At 52.7% G+C, this 14,334-nt stretch overlaps 1 protein-coding gene across 1 annotated transcript in view; it reads right to left on the bottom strand.

The window, feature by feature from the left end:
- IGF2R (insulin like growth factor 2 receptor) overlaps window positions 1-14,334 on the bottom strand; it is a 102,565-nt gene that overhangs the window by 28,436 nt on the left and 59,795 nt on the right. Inside the window, 10 exon segments of the mRNA XM_068984901.1 lie at window positions 1,208-1,318; window positions 1,573-1,703; window positions 2,429-2,644; window positions 3,178-3,265; window positions 3,518-3,693; window positions 3,777-3,920; window positions 4,669-4,839; window positions 7,723-7,918; window positions 10,509-10,610; window positions 11,751-11,852. Coding sequence (XP_068841002.1) covers window positions 1,208-1,318; window positions 1,573-1,703; window positions 2,429-2,644; window positions 3,178-3,265; window positions 3,518-3,693; window positions 3,777-3,920; window positions 4,669-4,839; window positions 7,723-7,918; window positions 10,509-10,610; window positions 11,751-11,852 — 1,437 coding nt within the window.

The following is a 14,334-nucleotide window of genomic DNA, read 5'->3' as shown; positions in this document are numbered from 1 at the left end:
CACATAAGTGTTCACCTGGACTTCTGTACCAAGCGAGTGGTGATAAAACTCAGCCTTTTCACACGAAGACCAAGATTAACTCCACACACTCCCTACTGGTACAGGACAGCCAGTGTTACAGCGTGGCTTGGACCCCAGGACCAGCTCCAACAGCCTGAGGAGCCAGGGTCGGAAGACACACTAGTTCCTTCCTAGTCCCAAGTGGGACATCCCGGCACAAACTCCCTACCCCAACAGAGACCAGAGGCAAGCAATCTGCAAACAAGCGTGCTGCGGAGCATCATACTTAACTGAGAGAATGAAAATCAGGTCAAAAGGAAAGGGTACAATGCAAAAAGGAAGAGGAAGCCAAAGAAACAGAGATATTTCTGTTCGTTTTCAAAGGAAGAAATCTATATAGTCAAACAACCAATGAGTATTTTTTAAAACCACAACTTACAACTTATGTGAGAAGGAAAAAAAAAGTCAGAATTAAAACACTAGCCCACAGTCCTGTGGAGTTTGGGAGAGTGTGTTTGGTGCTAAAACATTCTCCATTATTTCATGGTTGGAGGGGTGGGTAGAGCTATGGGTCAACTTTAGCTTCCTGTTAAATCAAAAATACATGTGTAAGGCAACCATTAAAAGAAAATGGATTATAATTCAGGGAAAGCATGATGAGATTTTTTTAAAAAGAAAACAAAAATTAGAATTCGTATCCTCAGAGATAATTAGAAGGACTTATGTGAAATTTAAAATAAAACTTTTCAGAGGATAGTTTTTTTTAAGTTCAGAAAATATTCCAGAATGGAATAAAAACTCACAGAAGATGAGCAACAAACTTTTTCACCAAACGTGCATGATTCTTGTCGGAAATGGGACAAGGCCTTCAAAACTGAAGGAAAACTAATTTGACTCTGTCATAATCCCAGTCCCAGTTAATCAGATCTGAGAGCAAGTCAGTGGCATTTTCAGACAATGCCTGGGTTCTCTGCTACCCAACCTCTCCACAATACAGGAGGATACACTCCAACAAAACAGAAGAATACAAAACAGAGGACCTAAAACCCAAGCAGCAACGGACCTAAGCCAAGAGCAATCCGAGAGTGTAACATGCAGGAACTAAAGCCTAGGGACTCACCTAATCTAATGCCCCATCCCCGCCAGCCACCAACTATTAAAGCAAAATATTACCGTGTAAACCTGACTGCCCTCCGAGAGTCAACACCCCGTCGACTTACTTGAACGAACACTCGATCAGGTCGAAGGGCGGGCAGGCGTACTGCGTGCGCCACTCGAACAAGTAGGAGCAATCGGAAGTCTCCTGGAGAAACACGGGCTGCAAGGGCAGAGACAAGCGCATGAAACCGGAAACCCTGGGTGGCCGGTGCTTTGAGGACGCACATAGGAAGGGACGGACCTGCTCGTTAAGCTCGAGACAAAACTGATTGAGGTTCTGAATACCGGGTCTGTGAATCACACACTTGAACTAGGTTTAGCCAGGAGGTTGCACGAGGCAGTAAGGGCGGGCTCGTTTTATGAAAGAAGAAGGCAGCAAAGCCAGGGCGAAGTTCCCGCCCTGCGTACACTCACCGTCTGCGTGCTGCGGTCACAGTAGAAAAAGATGGTGGTGGAGCGCTGGTACACCTTGTGGCAGGTGTCGCCCCCGGTGTAGTTCATCTTCAACACCCCGTTCTCGTAGGTCAGCTTCTGAGTAAACAGACCTGCCGAAGAAGCGGCCAGGGATATGAGGACGGGCTCAGGAAGCCCCCGGGCGGCCAGCACATGCGGCCCATCGCACGCCCTGCACAAACCCCGACAAGGACAAGCACGCCTGGACCACTGGCTCCTTGAACCAGGCCTCCTCTCGCCCCAGGCCGTGACCTCCGCACCAACAGACACCAGAACACAGACCAACAGAGGGATGCCACGCAGACACTCCTCGACCCGATGAGCTCAGAGGATGCTGGCTCCTCAGCGAGGCCCACAGACTCAGCCTGTCAGCTACTCCATGATTTGCAAAAAATTCATAAGTGCATCACCACCTGCCCAGCTGCTCAGAGTGTGAGGACCGACAGTCTGCTCTAGCAGTTTCACGGCCCGGCCCCATACCAGACATGTGCCCTCCTCTGTTCTACAAAGTGCCACCCCAGAGCACCCACCAGTACTCCAGTGGGTCCCAAAGCTGGGATAAAAAAGAAGAAATATGAGTTGAGAACTAATCAGTGTTGCTAAGTAAGAATGAAATAAGCTCTTAACAACACGTGTCAGTGTGTGTCCTGGGTGTGAAACCAGAAACATCGCTAACAGGCTGTTTTACCAGGACACAGCAGATGTACTTCTTTTTCAAGAAAAATACTGTCTTTAGACCTTAAAACACAACATATAATCGATCATCTTACATATGGAATCCCATTCTTTTACAAGAAAAGAAAGAAAACCACAGTACCTGCCACTTTTTGAAATCCCTGAGGTCCCCGCTTTTCCTGGCATGATGAGATGACCTTGGACTTGTCACTGGTTGGGCAGACGCCAGAGGAAAGCTCTCCGCAGACCCGGAAGTAATAGATGTATTCACCGGTCCGCACGACGGTGTCATTCAGACCAAGAGGGATCAGGTTATACAGGTTGCCGTGCCTCGGGTCTCTCACCTCGCAGTAGTCTCCTTTAAGAACATGAGAGGGGAAGGGCAGTCACACACACACACACACACACACACAGATACACACACACACACACACACAGACACACAGACACAGACACACACAGACACACACACACACACACCCCTTCAGGCAAAACTTTTGCAACCTCTAATCAGCTAAGTATCACCTTAAAACAGGCCTTAAATACCATTTCTACCTTCTCTCCTTCTGGCTTGTATGCCTAAGACAAACTGCCCAGTCTTCTAGAAAAGCTTAGGTCACCGGACGAATGAAGATCCACTTAAAACCAAACCTCATGTTCATGCTCTCAAGTGTGAGACGCCAACAGCCCATCAACCCAGCAGAGGAGGAAAATGTCGCTGGTGAAAGGAACAATGGAGTGGAGCAGAAAATTCAAGGACAAGAAGCTATCCATCCGCTAATAAATACATAGGCGTCTTGTGATCACGCGCAAAGCTTCACATCTAAAATGCTATCAGAGCACGTCCTACATCACACTTCCACAACCTGGGTGAGCAGGGCCAGGTCTTACCTTCCGCACGCACGACGGGACAGGCTTCCACGGTTCTCCAGAGAAACACATACTCACAGTCGTTCTGGAGCTGAAAGGTCGGGGAGCCCTGCAACGGAAACCAGTGCTCAGCACATGCTCGTCCACTTAAGAAGGGAGTCAGACCGTAGCAGGATGGACACCCAGCTCTTCAACTCCACGAGAGAAGTACAAGGACAGCCCTCAGGAAACACACCAGGCCAGGACATTCTGGTCCAATCCCATCAACAGCCGAAAACCCCCGAACACTCCGGCAAGCTCAACGTCAGACGCAAGACCTGGAGTCTGGGGGAGGCAGAAAGGAGGTTGCACGGACACGCACCGTCGTGTGGGCACATTCGAGGTTTATCCTGGTGGAGAAACGCTGGTTCTTGCACTTGTCCCCGTTGACGTAGACGAGGGTCAGGGACCCATTGGCGCCCACCTGAGGGCTGATCTGCACGACGCCCAGGTTCCAGTTGTTTTCTTCCGTCACCAGGCAGGACCCCACGGCGGTGCCTGCAAGGGCCGGGAGACAGCGTTGAAGGTGGCGGGGAGGGGAGGAAGGCAGGGCGAACGTGAGTCCGGGGCACGGCACGCACCGTGGCAGCCGGGAATGTACGGGAGAGGCGTGCACACGCTCAGGTAGAAGGTCCTCTTCTTCCCCTCGTCGAACGTGTCAACCGCGGTCCACGGCTTCCTGGCTTTGCTCAGGCCGCTCAGATCGTACTCGTTCCCGGCGGAGTCTGAAACACACGGGGGCGCTGCAGAGCTGCCCTCCTGGTAGCTCTGGACACCTTTCAACCCCAAAGGCTAAGGATGCAGGAACTTAGCACTCGTAACAGAAATGAGCAGACCCACAGGAGGCCGACAGGCATCTCCTGCAGAAACATGCACCAGACCTGGCGCTCAAAACTGCCTTGACGGGACTTCCCCGGCGGCCCTGCGGCTGAGACTTGGAGCTCCCAGTGCAGAGTTCGACCCCTGGGCAGGGAACTAAGATTCCGACATGCTATGTGGCACAGACAAACTTTTTTTTAAAGTCAAAAAAATTTAATTAAAAAAAAGTCTAGCGATTCCCAATTTTAAAAATTTCTTTTAATTCAAACACAGAAACAAACAACCAAACAAACAAGAAAACCAGCCGTTACAGCAGAGCCCCATGGCCGAGGAGGTGGAGGCCGCCACAAAGAGGGAGGACACAGCTCAGCGTCGGGGACCCCTTTCCGAGCTTTATCCTCTTATCCTCTTCTCCCTCCGGTAAGGAGCTCCAACAGTGAGCTTGACTTTTTCCCCCTAGTTTTCTTCTCTGTCCTTAAGCAGCTTCTGATCCCAAATGATAGCTCAAAACCGTGAACCCAGATTCACTTCAAGAGACGTTTTACAACTCTACGCATCAGTCAAAGGACACATGTAACACAAATGTCATGCTGCCTGAACACACACACATACATATGCTCACAGGCACGAACACACACTTCCGACCGGTCTCACCTGTGACTTGGCAATCTACTGGAGAAGGTACACAGGCCAGCGCGGTTTCAAACTCGAAGAAAGTGTCCCGGATCCCCAGGCTGGAGTCGATGTCCTGGTGCAGGAACTTGGGCGTCCCTGGGTAAACGTCATCATTGCAGACGAAGCGGATGATGAAAGCATCAGCCCTCCCTGGGAACAGAAGGCCAGACTGTTGAGAAACAGCAGTGACCAGAGCGTCGCCGGACACACGTGGGTCACTGGGACAGCGTGCCCAGACATGAGCCTCCAGGCTCATCTGCTAAGACAGTGTCACAGCACCCAGTCTGTTCCAGGGACCTGAGCTAAGGAGAGGTCACACACATTGGGACAGTGACCCTCGTAAGGAAGGTTCACACCATGAGCACAGTGTCCTGGCATTCTTCTGTTCCAAGAAGGATGAGAGTGCTACATCCATTTATCCACCCAAACACTAGAAAACCATCACTCTCCTTCCACGGCTTATTCAACAATGTTTACTACGTTCATACTACACACAGGAGTGAGAGAAACAGAAGTAAACCCGCTCTCCTGGGAGCTGACCCTCAAGGCTGCTCAGCACCCCAACAGTGAGCAGACTTCATGCAGCCTCGGCAGGACAGATGGAAGTGCAGGAAGACACCGCAGGACGGGGCTGAGAAACCCCAGGGCTTGCGGGGGGGTGGTGGCGGGGGGACAAGGCGCGATGACTGGGCTCACTGGAAGGTGCCATCGGAGCCCAACCCTGCAGAAGAGAAGCAAAGAACCACCTGGCTGCCTAGAGCACAGACTGCCGTGAGCAGCGGGAAACACTGAGGACGAGGGCTCAGTGGGGAGGGTGGGCCTTCCTGGCCGAGGAGCAGGAGGTCAGACGGGCCCGAGCAAGGAGCAGCAGGGCGCCCGTGGCCACTGGACAGGCCTGGCTGCTGCTCTGGGCACACGGAGAACCCCGGGTCGGGAGGGGGTGGTCTAAGCCAGGGGCGATATAACCCAACACTTCGAACATCACTCGACTTGCGGAGCCGAGCACAGACCACTGGGGCGGTGGGCAGGGAGGAAGCGGAGGTGGCACAGCCAAGACGGAGGCTCCTGCGGGGAGGGGACCATGTGGGTGGAGGCTCCACGGAAGGAAGAGCCCCGGCGCCATTACCGTGTTACTGAGTCCCACGGGGGCCCCCAGAGACGCCTGGTTTTCACAGGAGGACACTGAGGCAGAGGGAGAGGGAGGGACACGCCTGGAGCAACACAGCTCTAAGGTCAGACGCGCACTGCACCCCGGGGGCTGCTGGCGCCTGGATCCCAACCCAGCAGAGAAATGTCAGCGGCTGTCAGCCACACGACCACACTGATAACCCCGCAAGAGACAGAGAGTCATTTTCCAAATTAGGGTAAAAAATATATATGTATATATATACACACATACACATAAATGTCTAATCTAGTTCACTATTAAACAGTGAGGTCATTTTCCAAATTAGGACAAAAAGAAAGGATACGTAGATGCCTAATCTATTCCATTTTTAAACAATACTCTGGAACTGGAAATGAAGAGAATTATAAACATGACTGAAGGGTGGTCTCTGATGGTCCAGTGGTTAAGATTCTCAGCTTCCATCATAGGGGACATGCGTTCAATCCCTGATTGGGAAACTAAGACCCCACGTACCACACAGGGTGGCTGAAACAAATATTTTCAATAACATGTCAATAAAAAGAGTGAAGCACATTTCTTTTTGGATATTGAGGCGAGTGAGCAGCTGACTCTTTGGACCCAGCGGTGAAGAAGTTTACATCTGCAAAGCAAAGGATTCCCGTCCCCCTGGGCTCTATGAACAGACGAAAATCATCCGTCTGTGTCTGAATCCTCCCCAACAAATGAGGCATAATGAGAGCAATTCCCTTTCTAGGCCAGCCCTTTGCAGGCCTGACAGCAGCCCCCAGACCCACGTCTTCTGTCCTCGAAGTTAAGAAGACCCCCAGTTTTTAACCCGCTTCCCAGGAATCCCAAAATCAGCCTTTCAACACCCTACAAGTCCTCTTCCCGGCGTGTTACTGGATCTGTCAGCTTGAGGCAAGGTGCACAGCACAAGCTGACGCCCGCAGACGGGCAGAGCCATCCCCACTGCCTGCCGGCTCCCGGCTCCCTCTGATGTGGACTCAGACTGCCCGTTATTTTGGGCACCAGGCATCACACGAATGCCCCTTCCTGAGCCTACCCTAGTGTGGCAAGAAGTGCGCAGGTCCAGAAGTCAGACCACGTGGGTTCTGACCTCAGCTGTGCTCATCACCAGCTGCATGGCCCTGGGCTGTGTGTGGGGGGGCACCTCTGGGGGCCTCTGATCCGCAACACTGAGTAAATGTGTCCATCGGCAGAACCAGGATGAGAAGCAGGAGACCTGGCTCCCAGTACTGGCTCTCTGTCCAGGGCGTGAGGCCTTCTGGGCCTTCATCACCTGGGATGCAAAGAGGTGGTTAAGAAGGGCATAAGCCAAGAATGAGGTGCCTGGGGTTGGTGGAGAACCAAGCAGCTGAGCACACAGCACCTCCACATGGGCCCAGCACGCGGCGGCCAGCAGGCCTGCACGGTAGTTGCTTCTCCACCACCACCATCCCCCGGGGGCGCTTACACTCAGCATCACACCTGATGACACCACAACAGCAACTGTTTACAGTCACAGCTGCAGGAAGGAACAGAAATGAGAACCCAATAAAGATGGCAAAACTGTCACTATCTTCACCCATCACTTCAATATCTGAAAAACAGGGGACAAGAGGCCAGGTGAACACTTTCCTATCAGAGGAGCCGCTGGAGGTGCTGGGGGAAGATGCTGGTGGTTGTGGGTGTGAACAGAACCCAGCAGTCTGGCCTCCAGCTGCAGAATGCACTCAGGGGCTGGGAGAACACCCTGGAGGCCAGGCACGCACGGTGCATGTGAGGCCAGAGGGCAGCCAGACCCGGAGCGTCTACAGACCCGCACATTACTCTCGGAAAGGTCGACAGTCACAAAACCACCAGGACGCTGGTGAGTCACTAAACCAACAGGGATCTGAGCTCACCGTTGGGGTGGGAAGGAAGCCCCGTGTAGTTCAGGGTTATAAAGCCCTCGGTGGACAGTTGTAGGCTCTTCTCCAGGCCCACCAGCCTGCCCGGCTTCAGGGTCTTCAGGTCGTCCGTCTGGGCTTCTGCCTCGCAGCCGGAAGCTGGCTTCTCATCCAGGGTGCCGCAGGCGGGCATCGCTCCGCACACGTTGAACTGCAGGCCAGAGGGCAAGAACCACACACCAGCTCAGGCTGCAAGACCCGCTGCAGACACAACCCCGCAACGCAAACCCTGCTACAACCCCGCAACGCAAACCCTGCCCTGCCAAACAGCTGCTGCTCTTCAATATCACCCAAATGACCAACCTGCCACATCTGGGCAATTAAATCCTAAAGCTAGTACATAAGGCAAAAATCAAAGCCCAAACAGCAATGTCCATAAACTGCCTCAAATGGTTTATTTAGATAGCCCTCTATCTTTAAATGTATGAGACAGTCTGCATGCAACAATATATGCCAACATATATACCCAGAATGTTGCAGTATTTTGATTATAATAGGAAAAGCACATATGGCTGAAGTCACATTAAAAAGTAAATATAATGGGATACCCCTGTTGTTTTTTTTTAAATAAAAGGCTTTTATTGTGTAAAAACCTGTTTTATGTTCTGAAAAACTGTTTTAAATATTCTGAAATTCTGGAAAAACCTTTCTATGGCTTTATGAAGTCACATATGAATATGACATGTGAACATACATTTGTGTATTTTATATATATATATGTGAAAACACACGTGCATTATATAATACACACAACTCATTCTTTAGAGAAAGTACAGGTAAGATTTGCCAACATGATCGATGCCCACACATTCCTAACCTGCTTAATACTAATCTAACAATGTTCCTGAAAATTCTTGCTCTAAGTTTATATCCATAAGATATGACACAGAAAACTGCACGTTCTTTAACCTTTTATCCGGTTCCCTTTTATGTAATGATTTATCCATTTACACTAAAGACTATTATTCAGTTATACCCTAGTAGACATTTTAGAAATGATTCATTATTGTCAAAAAATTAATTAAAATTTGATTTGTCTCCCCAAACCTGAATTGTTAATCAAATCTAAACGTAGTTAGATGCATCCAAATTTGGAAAAAGTGGATACCCTGTATTTTTTTTTTTTATTTTTAATTGGAGAATAATGGCTTTACAGTACTGTGTTGGCCCTGTAACTCTCGAAGCTACTGACACCGTTCCACTTAAATCCAGCAGTTGACAGAGTGAAGCAGAATTCGCTCTTGGGTGTGAGACACAGACAGACTTCTCTATCACCGGTCAGTGTTTATGGACAATGTACACAAAGTTAAGATCTCTGTACACAAAGTGTCTTTCCTTAAGATCACAGTTTCCTATCTAAGAAACGGCCACGTGAGAACACACCCAGGCCGATGGCCTGCAGCCATGTGGGCCGCGCAGTCACAGAAGCACGCAGCCCGCAGGAGAACACGTGGCAGCCCAGCCCTGCAGGGCCAGGTGCCAAGATGCAACGCCAAGTAGTCAGCTGGTGGGCGGTGCTGTCTGAGGCCCTTCTGGCAGCACAAAGCCCAGCGCCCTGACTCCCGGGAGCCTGGTCACCCCACCACTACCATCATCCGGAGCCTGTCCCTGTTGTCTGCGACCTGCACCCGTCACCTCCTCCTGCCCCCCGGCCAACGCACAGAAGGAACCTTTCTGGCCGGTTCTCCATGGGATCACCTCTTCCAGCATTGCCCTACAGACATCGTCATCTCTTCTGGCACGTTCTTCCGGGCTTACCTCCTCGGGCAAGTCCCCCAGGGGACTTACCTCTTCTGACAAATCCCCTAAGGGGCTCGATCTTGAAGTTCCTGTCTGCCTCTCGCACTCACACAGGCAGCCAAATACACCGCAGTCACCTATTACAACCTGTTACGAGCCAAACTCTAGGGCAGCAACTTCTGAGAGTGGGTGGGGAAGGGAGGGAGCACGAGTACCGTGCTGCTGGCTGACAAGCCCTCCATGTGTCGGTGACAAGCCCCATCAGGAGTCTCAAGGCTCCGAAGGAACCTGCACGCCCTCCCACATGCGCTGTGCCTACAATGCCCCTCTGTATTGGTTTTATGACATTCTCATCCCAGCTTCCTTTGGGATGAGAGTCCCGCTTCAAAGGTTACTCTCTTCTTCCAACGTGGGTTCTGCTAGAAAAAGTTAAACCTAAATACAGATTTTTAAAAAGCCTCTCTCTGTCCAGCAGTGCTTAATTTATAACGGAACACACTACGTGGAGTTTCTCCTCTTCGCAGCTCCAGACACACTGCCAGGGCCGCCCACGGAGGAGGGGCTGTCGGAAGATTCTGGAGCGTGCCATCAGCTCGTCTCCCTTTTATAGGCAAGTATGATCACCATTTCCTTTTGACCAGGGACTCAAAACCCCAGTGGGCATGAGAACCATGCTGCTGGGCCCCACCCCCGAGACATTGCCCTGGCCACAAGTCTGCAGGCCATGTGCATGCTGCTGGCCTGGCCACCACACCAGATGCAGGGCCAGGACCAGGAGCAGCCCTTCTTCTGTTCCTAGTTCCCATCTGCAGAGCGGGAGGAGGCAAGGGTTTCACCTTATCACCCCTTACACTTGGACTTCTTGCCTCCTCCTGGGTGAGGGCTGCCATCCGTACCCTGGGTCCTAAGGACACCTGCCTCCCCAGTCACGAGATGAGGGTGAGCTCCACGCCTCCTCCCGTCCTTCCAAGGCAAATCAGAGTGCACCCCGCAAGTCTTACCAGAAACATCTTCCCGATGCCCAAGACCACGTATCCTTGGGACTTGTTCAGTGGGTTCAGATCAAACACGTACCCGCTGTTGGGGTCCCTGATGGAGCAGGCCTGCGGGAATGAAAGGGGCGAAGAGGCACATTCAAACCCGGTTCTGGAGGGCACGGCAGGGACAGAGCATCGCCCACGTCTGCCTGGCACCGATCCCGTCGGAGAAGCGGCCCCGGATGAGCTCACGGCCCCTTTTGGTGCCGCATCTGAGACGCCCCAGAGAGGACAGCAGCTCAGTGGTGCCATCCTCCCCTGAGACCCGAGACTGCTGTATTTACCCGAACAAGACCCCGGCTGAGCCCCTAGAAAAACTGAGGAGCCATAAGTGAAGTGAAAGCCGCTCAGTCGTGTCCGACTCTTTGCAACCCCATGGACTATACAGTCCACGGAATTCTCCAGGCCGTAATACTGGAGTGGGTAGCCCATCCCTTCTCCAGGGGATCTTCCCAATCCAGAAATCGAACCGGGGGTCTCCTGCATTGCAGACGGATTCTTTACCAACTGACCTATCAGGGGAGCCCAAATCGGAGACAGATCCATGAGAGATCCACAAATAACTCCCAGTCTCTCCCCAGTTCTCGGAGGCGCAGTGAGCCCCCTCCCCACGTCTTCCTTCCACCCCGCCCACCCTGCACAGAGAACCGCACAGCGGCTTCAGAAAGCCCTGCCGGTGGGCGGGGGCCCATGGGCTCCCACCCGCATCCTCCCCGAGCCGGGTACACTCTCTGGGGGAGCTCTGCCACTCGGAGGGAACTTGAAAAGAGAGGTGAGAACATCAGGCAGGGCAGAGGCAGGGCCGTGGCTGGGGTCAGGGCGTGAAAGCCTCGAGCATCACATAAGCTACACGGGCCGAATCCTACAGCCGGCCGAGGGGGCACCGACACGTCCCGGGTGTGGCCATGATGTGATATTAAGACTCTGTCCCCATGATGGCAGAGCGCCCCGGAGCCCCCATGAGGCTGGAGGGACAGCGGGAGGGAGGGAGAGGGTGGGGTCTGGGAAACCGGGGAGCAGAAGGGAAGTCCTGGTTCTCATCCCAGGCCGGGAGGTGGGCCAGGGCAGAGGGTGGGGAACACAGGACGCCTTCCAAACGCCTGCTATCCAGGCAGGGATTAAGGGGCCAGAGGGAGGGGTGGGGCTGGGACGCGGGGCGGGCAGGGCTGGGGCAGCTCGGTCAGGGGCCCGGGACCCTATCCGTACCTGGTCTGTGTCTGTGGTGACTCGGATAGGACAGGCTGCTGCCGTGTTCCACAGGAAGCTGACCACGCACTCCCAGTTGAGAGAAAATATGGGATGGGTATGCTGAAAGGCCAAATCAAGGGATACAAGTCAACTCAAGGCCATGAAACGCTCTCTAACCACCAGAACACTAGTCGGATAACAAGAAGAGTTCAAGTCGGTGGATTAACATACGGTGGAGCAGGTGAGGAGCTTAACCTGCCTCATCTGATGACGATGTCATCCTTCCTACTAAGGAGACTGTTCTCTCTTACATGTGAATGCCAGTGAATCTACCTGGGGGGTCACACCAAGAGTAAATGGTAGAACTGGGATCCAAATCTGGGTCAGAGTTCAAGACTGCGCTTTTGAACACCATTCTACACCCAGAGTTGGACTATAAAGAAAGCTGAGCACCAAAGAATTGATGCTTTTGAACTGTGGTGTTGGAGAAGACTCCTGAGAGTCCCTTGGACAGCAAGGAGATCCAACCAGTCCATCCTAAAGGAAATCAGTCCTGAATGTTCACTGGAAGGACAGATGCTGAAGCTGAAACTCCAATACTTTGGCCACCTGATGCAAAGAGCTGGCTCATTTGAAAAGACCCTGATGCTGGCAAAGATTGAGGGCAGGAGGAGGAGGGGACGACAGAGAATGTGATGGTCAAATGGCATCACTGACTCAATGGACATGAGTTTGAGTGAACTCCAGGAGTTGGTGATGGACAGAGAAGCCTGGCGTGCTGCGGTTCATGGGGCCACAAAGAGTCGGACACGACTGAGTGACTAAACTGCACTCAACTGCATCCAGATGCAGAAAAGCTGGGTCCACAGGCCAGACGCATACGAGCACGGCCACACCACTGTGGACCCAGGCGAGGCTGGCCGATGGGGTGAGGTGTGCTCAACCGTGAGCCGCACCAGCGCCCACATGGGCACAGTCTCCACGGCCGGCCGGACACCCGGGGTGCGATCAGCCTTGCGGGGGGTACCTCCACCACCCTCCCTGACAGTTGAGGACATGGCCAGGGCGGAGAGGGGAGTCACGAAGGAGCTGAGCCGCCCACCCAGACACACGGGGAAAGGGGACACAGCCGCTGGTCCCCACGCCTCCCCATCCTCTCTGCCGCGGCATCACCCACAGTGAACTGCAAACACGGCCGTCCCTGCGGCCCCACCATGTGGCCGTGAAGAGCCTGGGGGGACTGCAGCACAGCACCCCTGGGGACGTGGCTCTCCGTTCACTCCATGTTGCCTGGGCCCACGAAATGCACCAGGCCGTGGACCAGTGCTGAGGGATACAGTAACAACGTCAAATCGCTGTGAAAACTGAAAAACACCATCCAAATAGGAAGACACAGGGAAGCTGAAAAAGTAAGGGTCGGAGAGGGCTTCCTAGAACTGCCCAGTATCTCCACCACAGAGATTCCATAGAGGGGAGTGGAGGGGGGACGAGGCCCAGCAGAGGGGAGAAAGGGGCCCAGGGTGGGGTTCGGAGGGGCCCTGGAGGCGGCCAGCGAGGTCCCAGCTGCTCAGCCAGCATTCCTTCCTGGCGCTGAGAGCAGAACTCGGGAAGCCCAGCTCAGGCTTATCAGTGTGTGTTTATGGCTCAGCTATGCAAAGCTTTGCTTGTACAAGCCGAGCTCGGCCCACAAGGCTTTTCCTCCCCTTATCAGGGCAACTTTCTTAAGCTCTTAAGACGTGATCTCCTGGGGAAAAAATCGTGTGCTGGCAAAGGACAGAGAGAACTTGACGTCTGTAAGCCGACTAGGATGGAAGTGACTGAGCCCCCGCCTGCTAGGTGGAGCAGACGCACTGGGCCAGTAACACGTCCACCAAAGTGGAGGACGCTGCAACTGACCCTTACGAAGCGCCGCCAACCCTTGGAAATGATCTGTTTGACGACAGACGTGAACTCTATCATCCCCACTGCATGTCCATCGAAGGGCTTGGTGACTGCTCAAAAAACACGTGACGCAATTATGATTGTAAAACTCTAGGTTAAAAAAAAAGCAATTAGGTTTAGAATAACAATGGACACAGTGGAAATGGACCCCGTGATGGGTGCACAGCACTGCAACGGCATTAACGCCGCTAAACTCTACACCTAGAGATGGCTAAGACGGTAAATCTTGTGTTATACTGATGCATCTTCTACCACATTGCTTTTTAAGAACCACCAGGGAGTCACCAGGGAGTGTATGTAACGAGTGAAGTTAAGTGGGACAGAGAAAGAGAAATATTGTGAGACACCCCTTACATGCGGACTCTAAAAAGAAATCACACAGTAAATGACCTTATTTACAAAAGAGAAATGGACTCACAGACTTAAGAGAATGAACTTAGGCTTCCCAGGCGGGAAGGATGGTGGGAAGGGACAGTTAGGGAGCTTGGAAGGGACATGCACACACTGCTGCGTTTAAGATGGAACAAGGACCCGCTGCGTGGCACAGGGTCCACAGGCTCTGCTCAACCGTAAGTGGCTGTGTGGGTGGGAGGGGAGTTCAGCGGAGAATGGCGACTCAGACCTGTATGGCTGGATCGCTCTGCTGTCCACCTGAAATCAT

Source organism: Capricornis sumatraensis, chromosome 13 (assembly GCF_032405125.1).
Source record: "Capricornis sumatraensis isolate serow.1 chromosome 13, serow.2, whole genome shotgun sequence".
Taxonomy (NCBI): domain Eukaryota; kingdom Metazoa; phylum Chordata; class Mammalia; order Artiodactyla; family Bovidae; genus Capricornis; species Capricornis sumatraensis.
The sequence above is the reverse complement of the archived record's forward strand: the minus strand, read 5'-3'. Positions and strand labels throughout refer to the sequence as shown.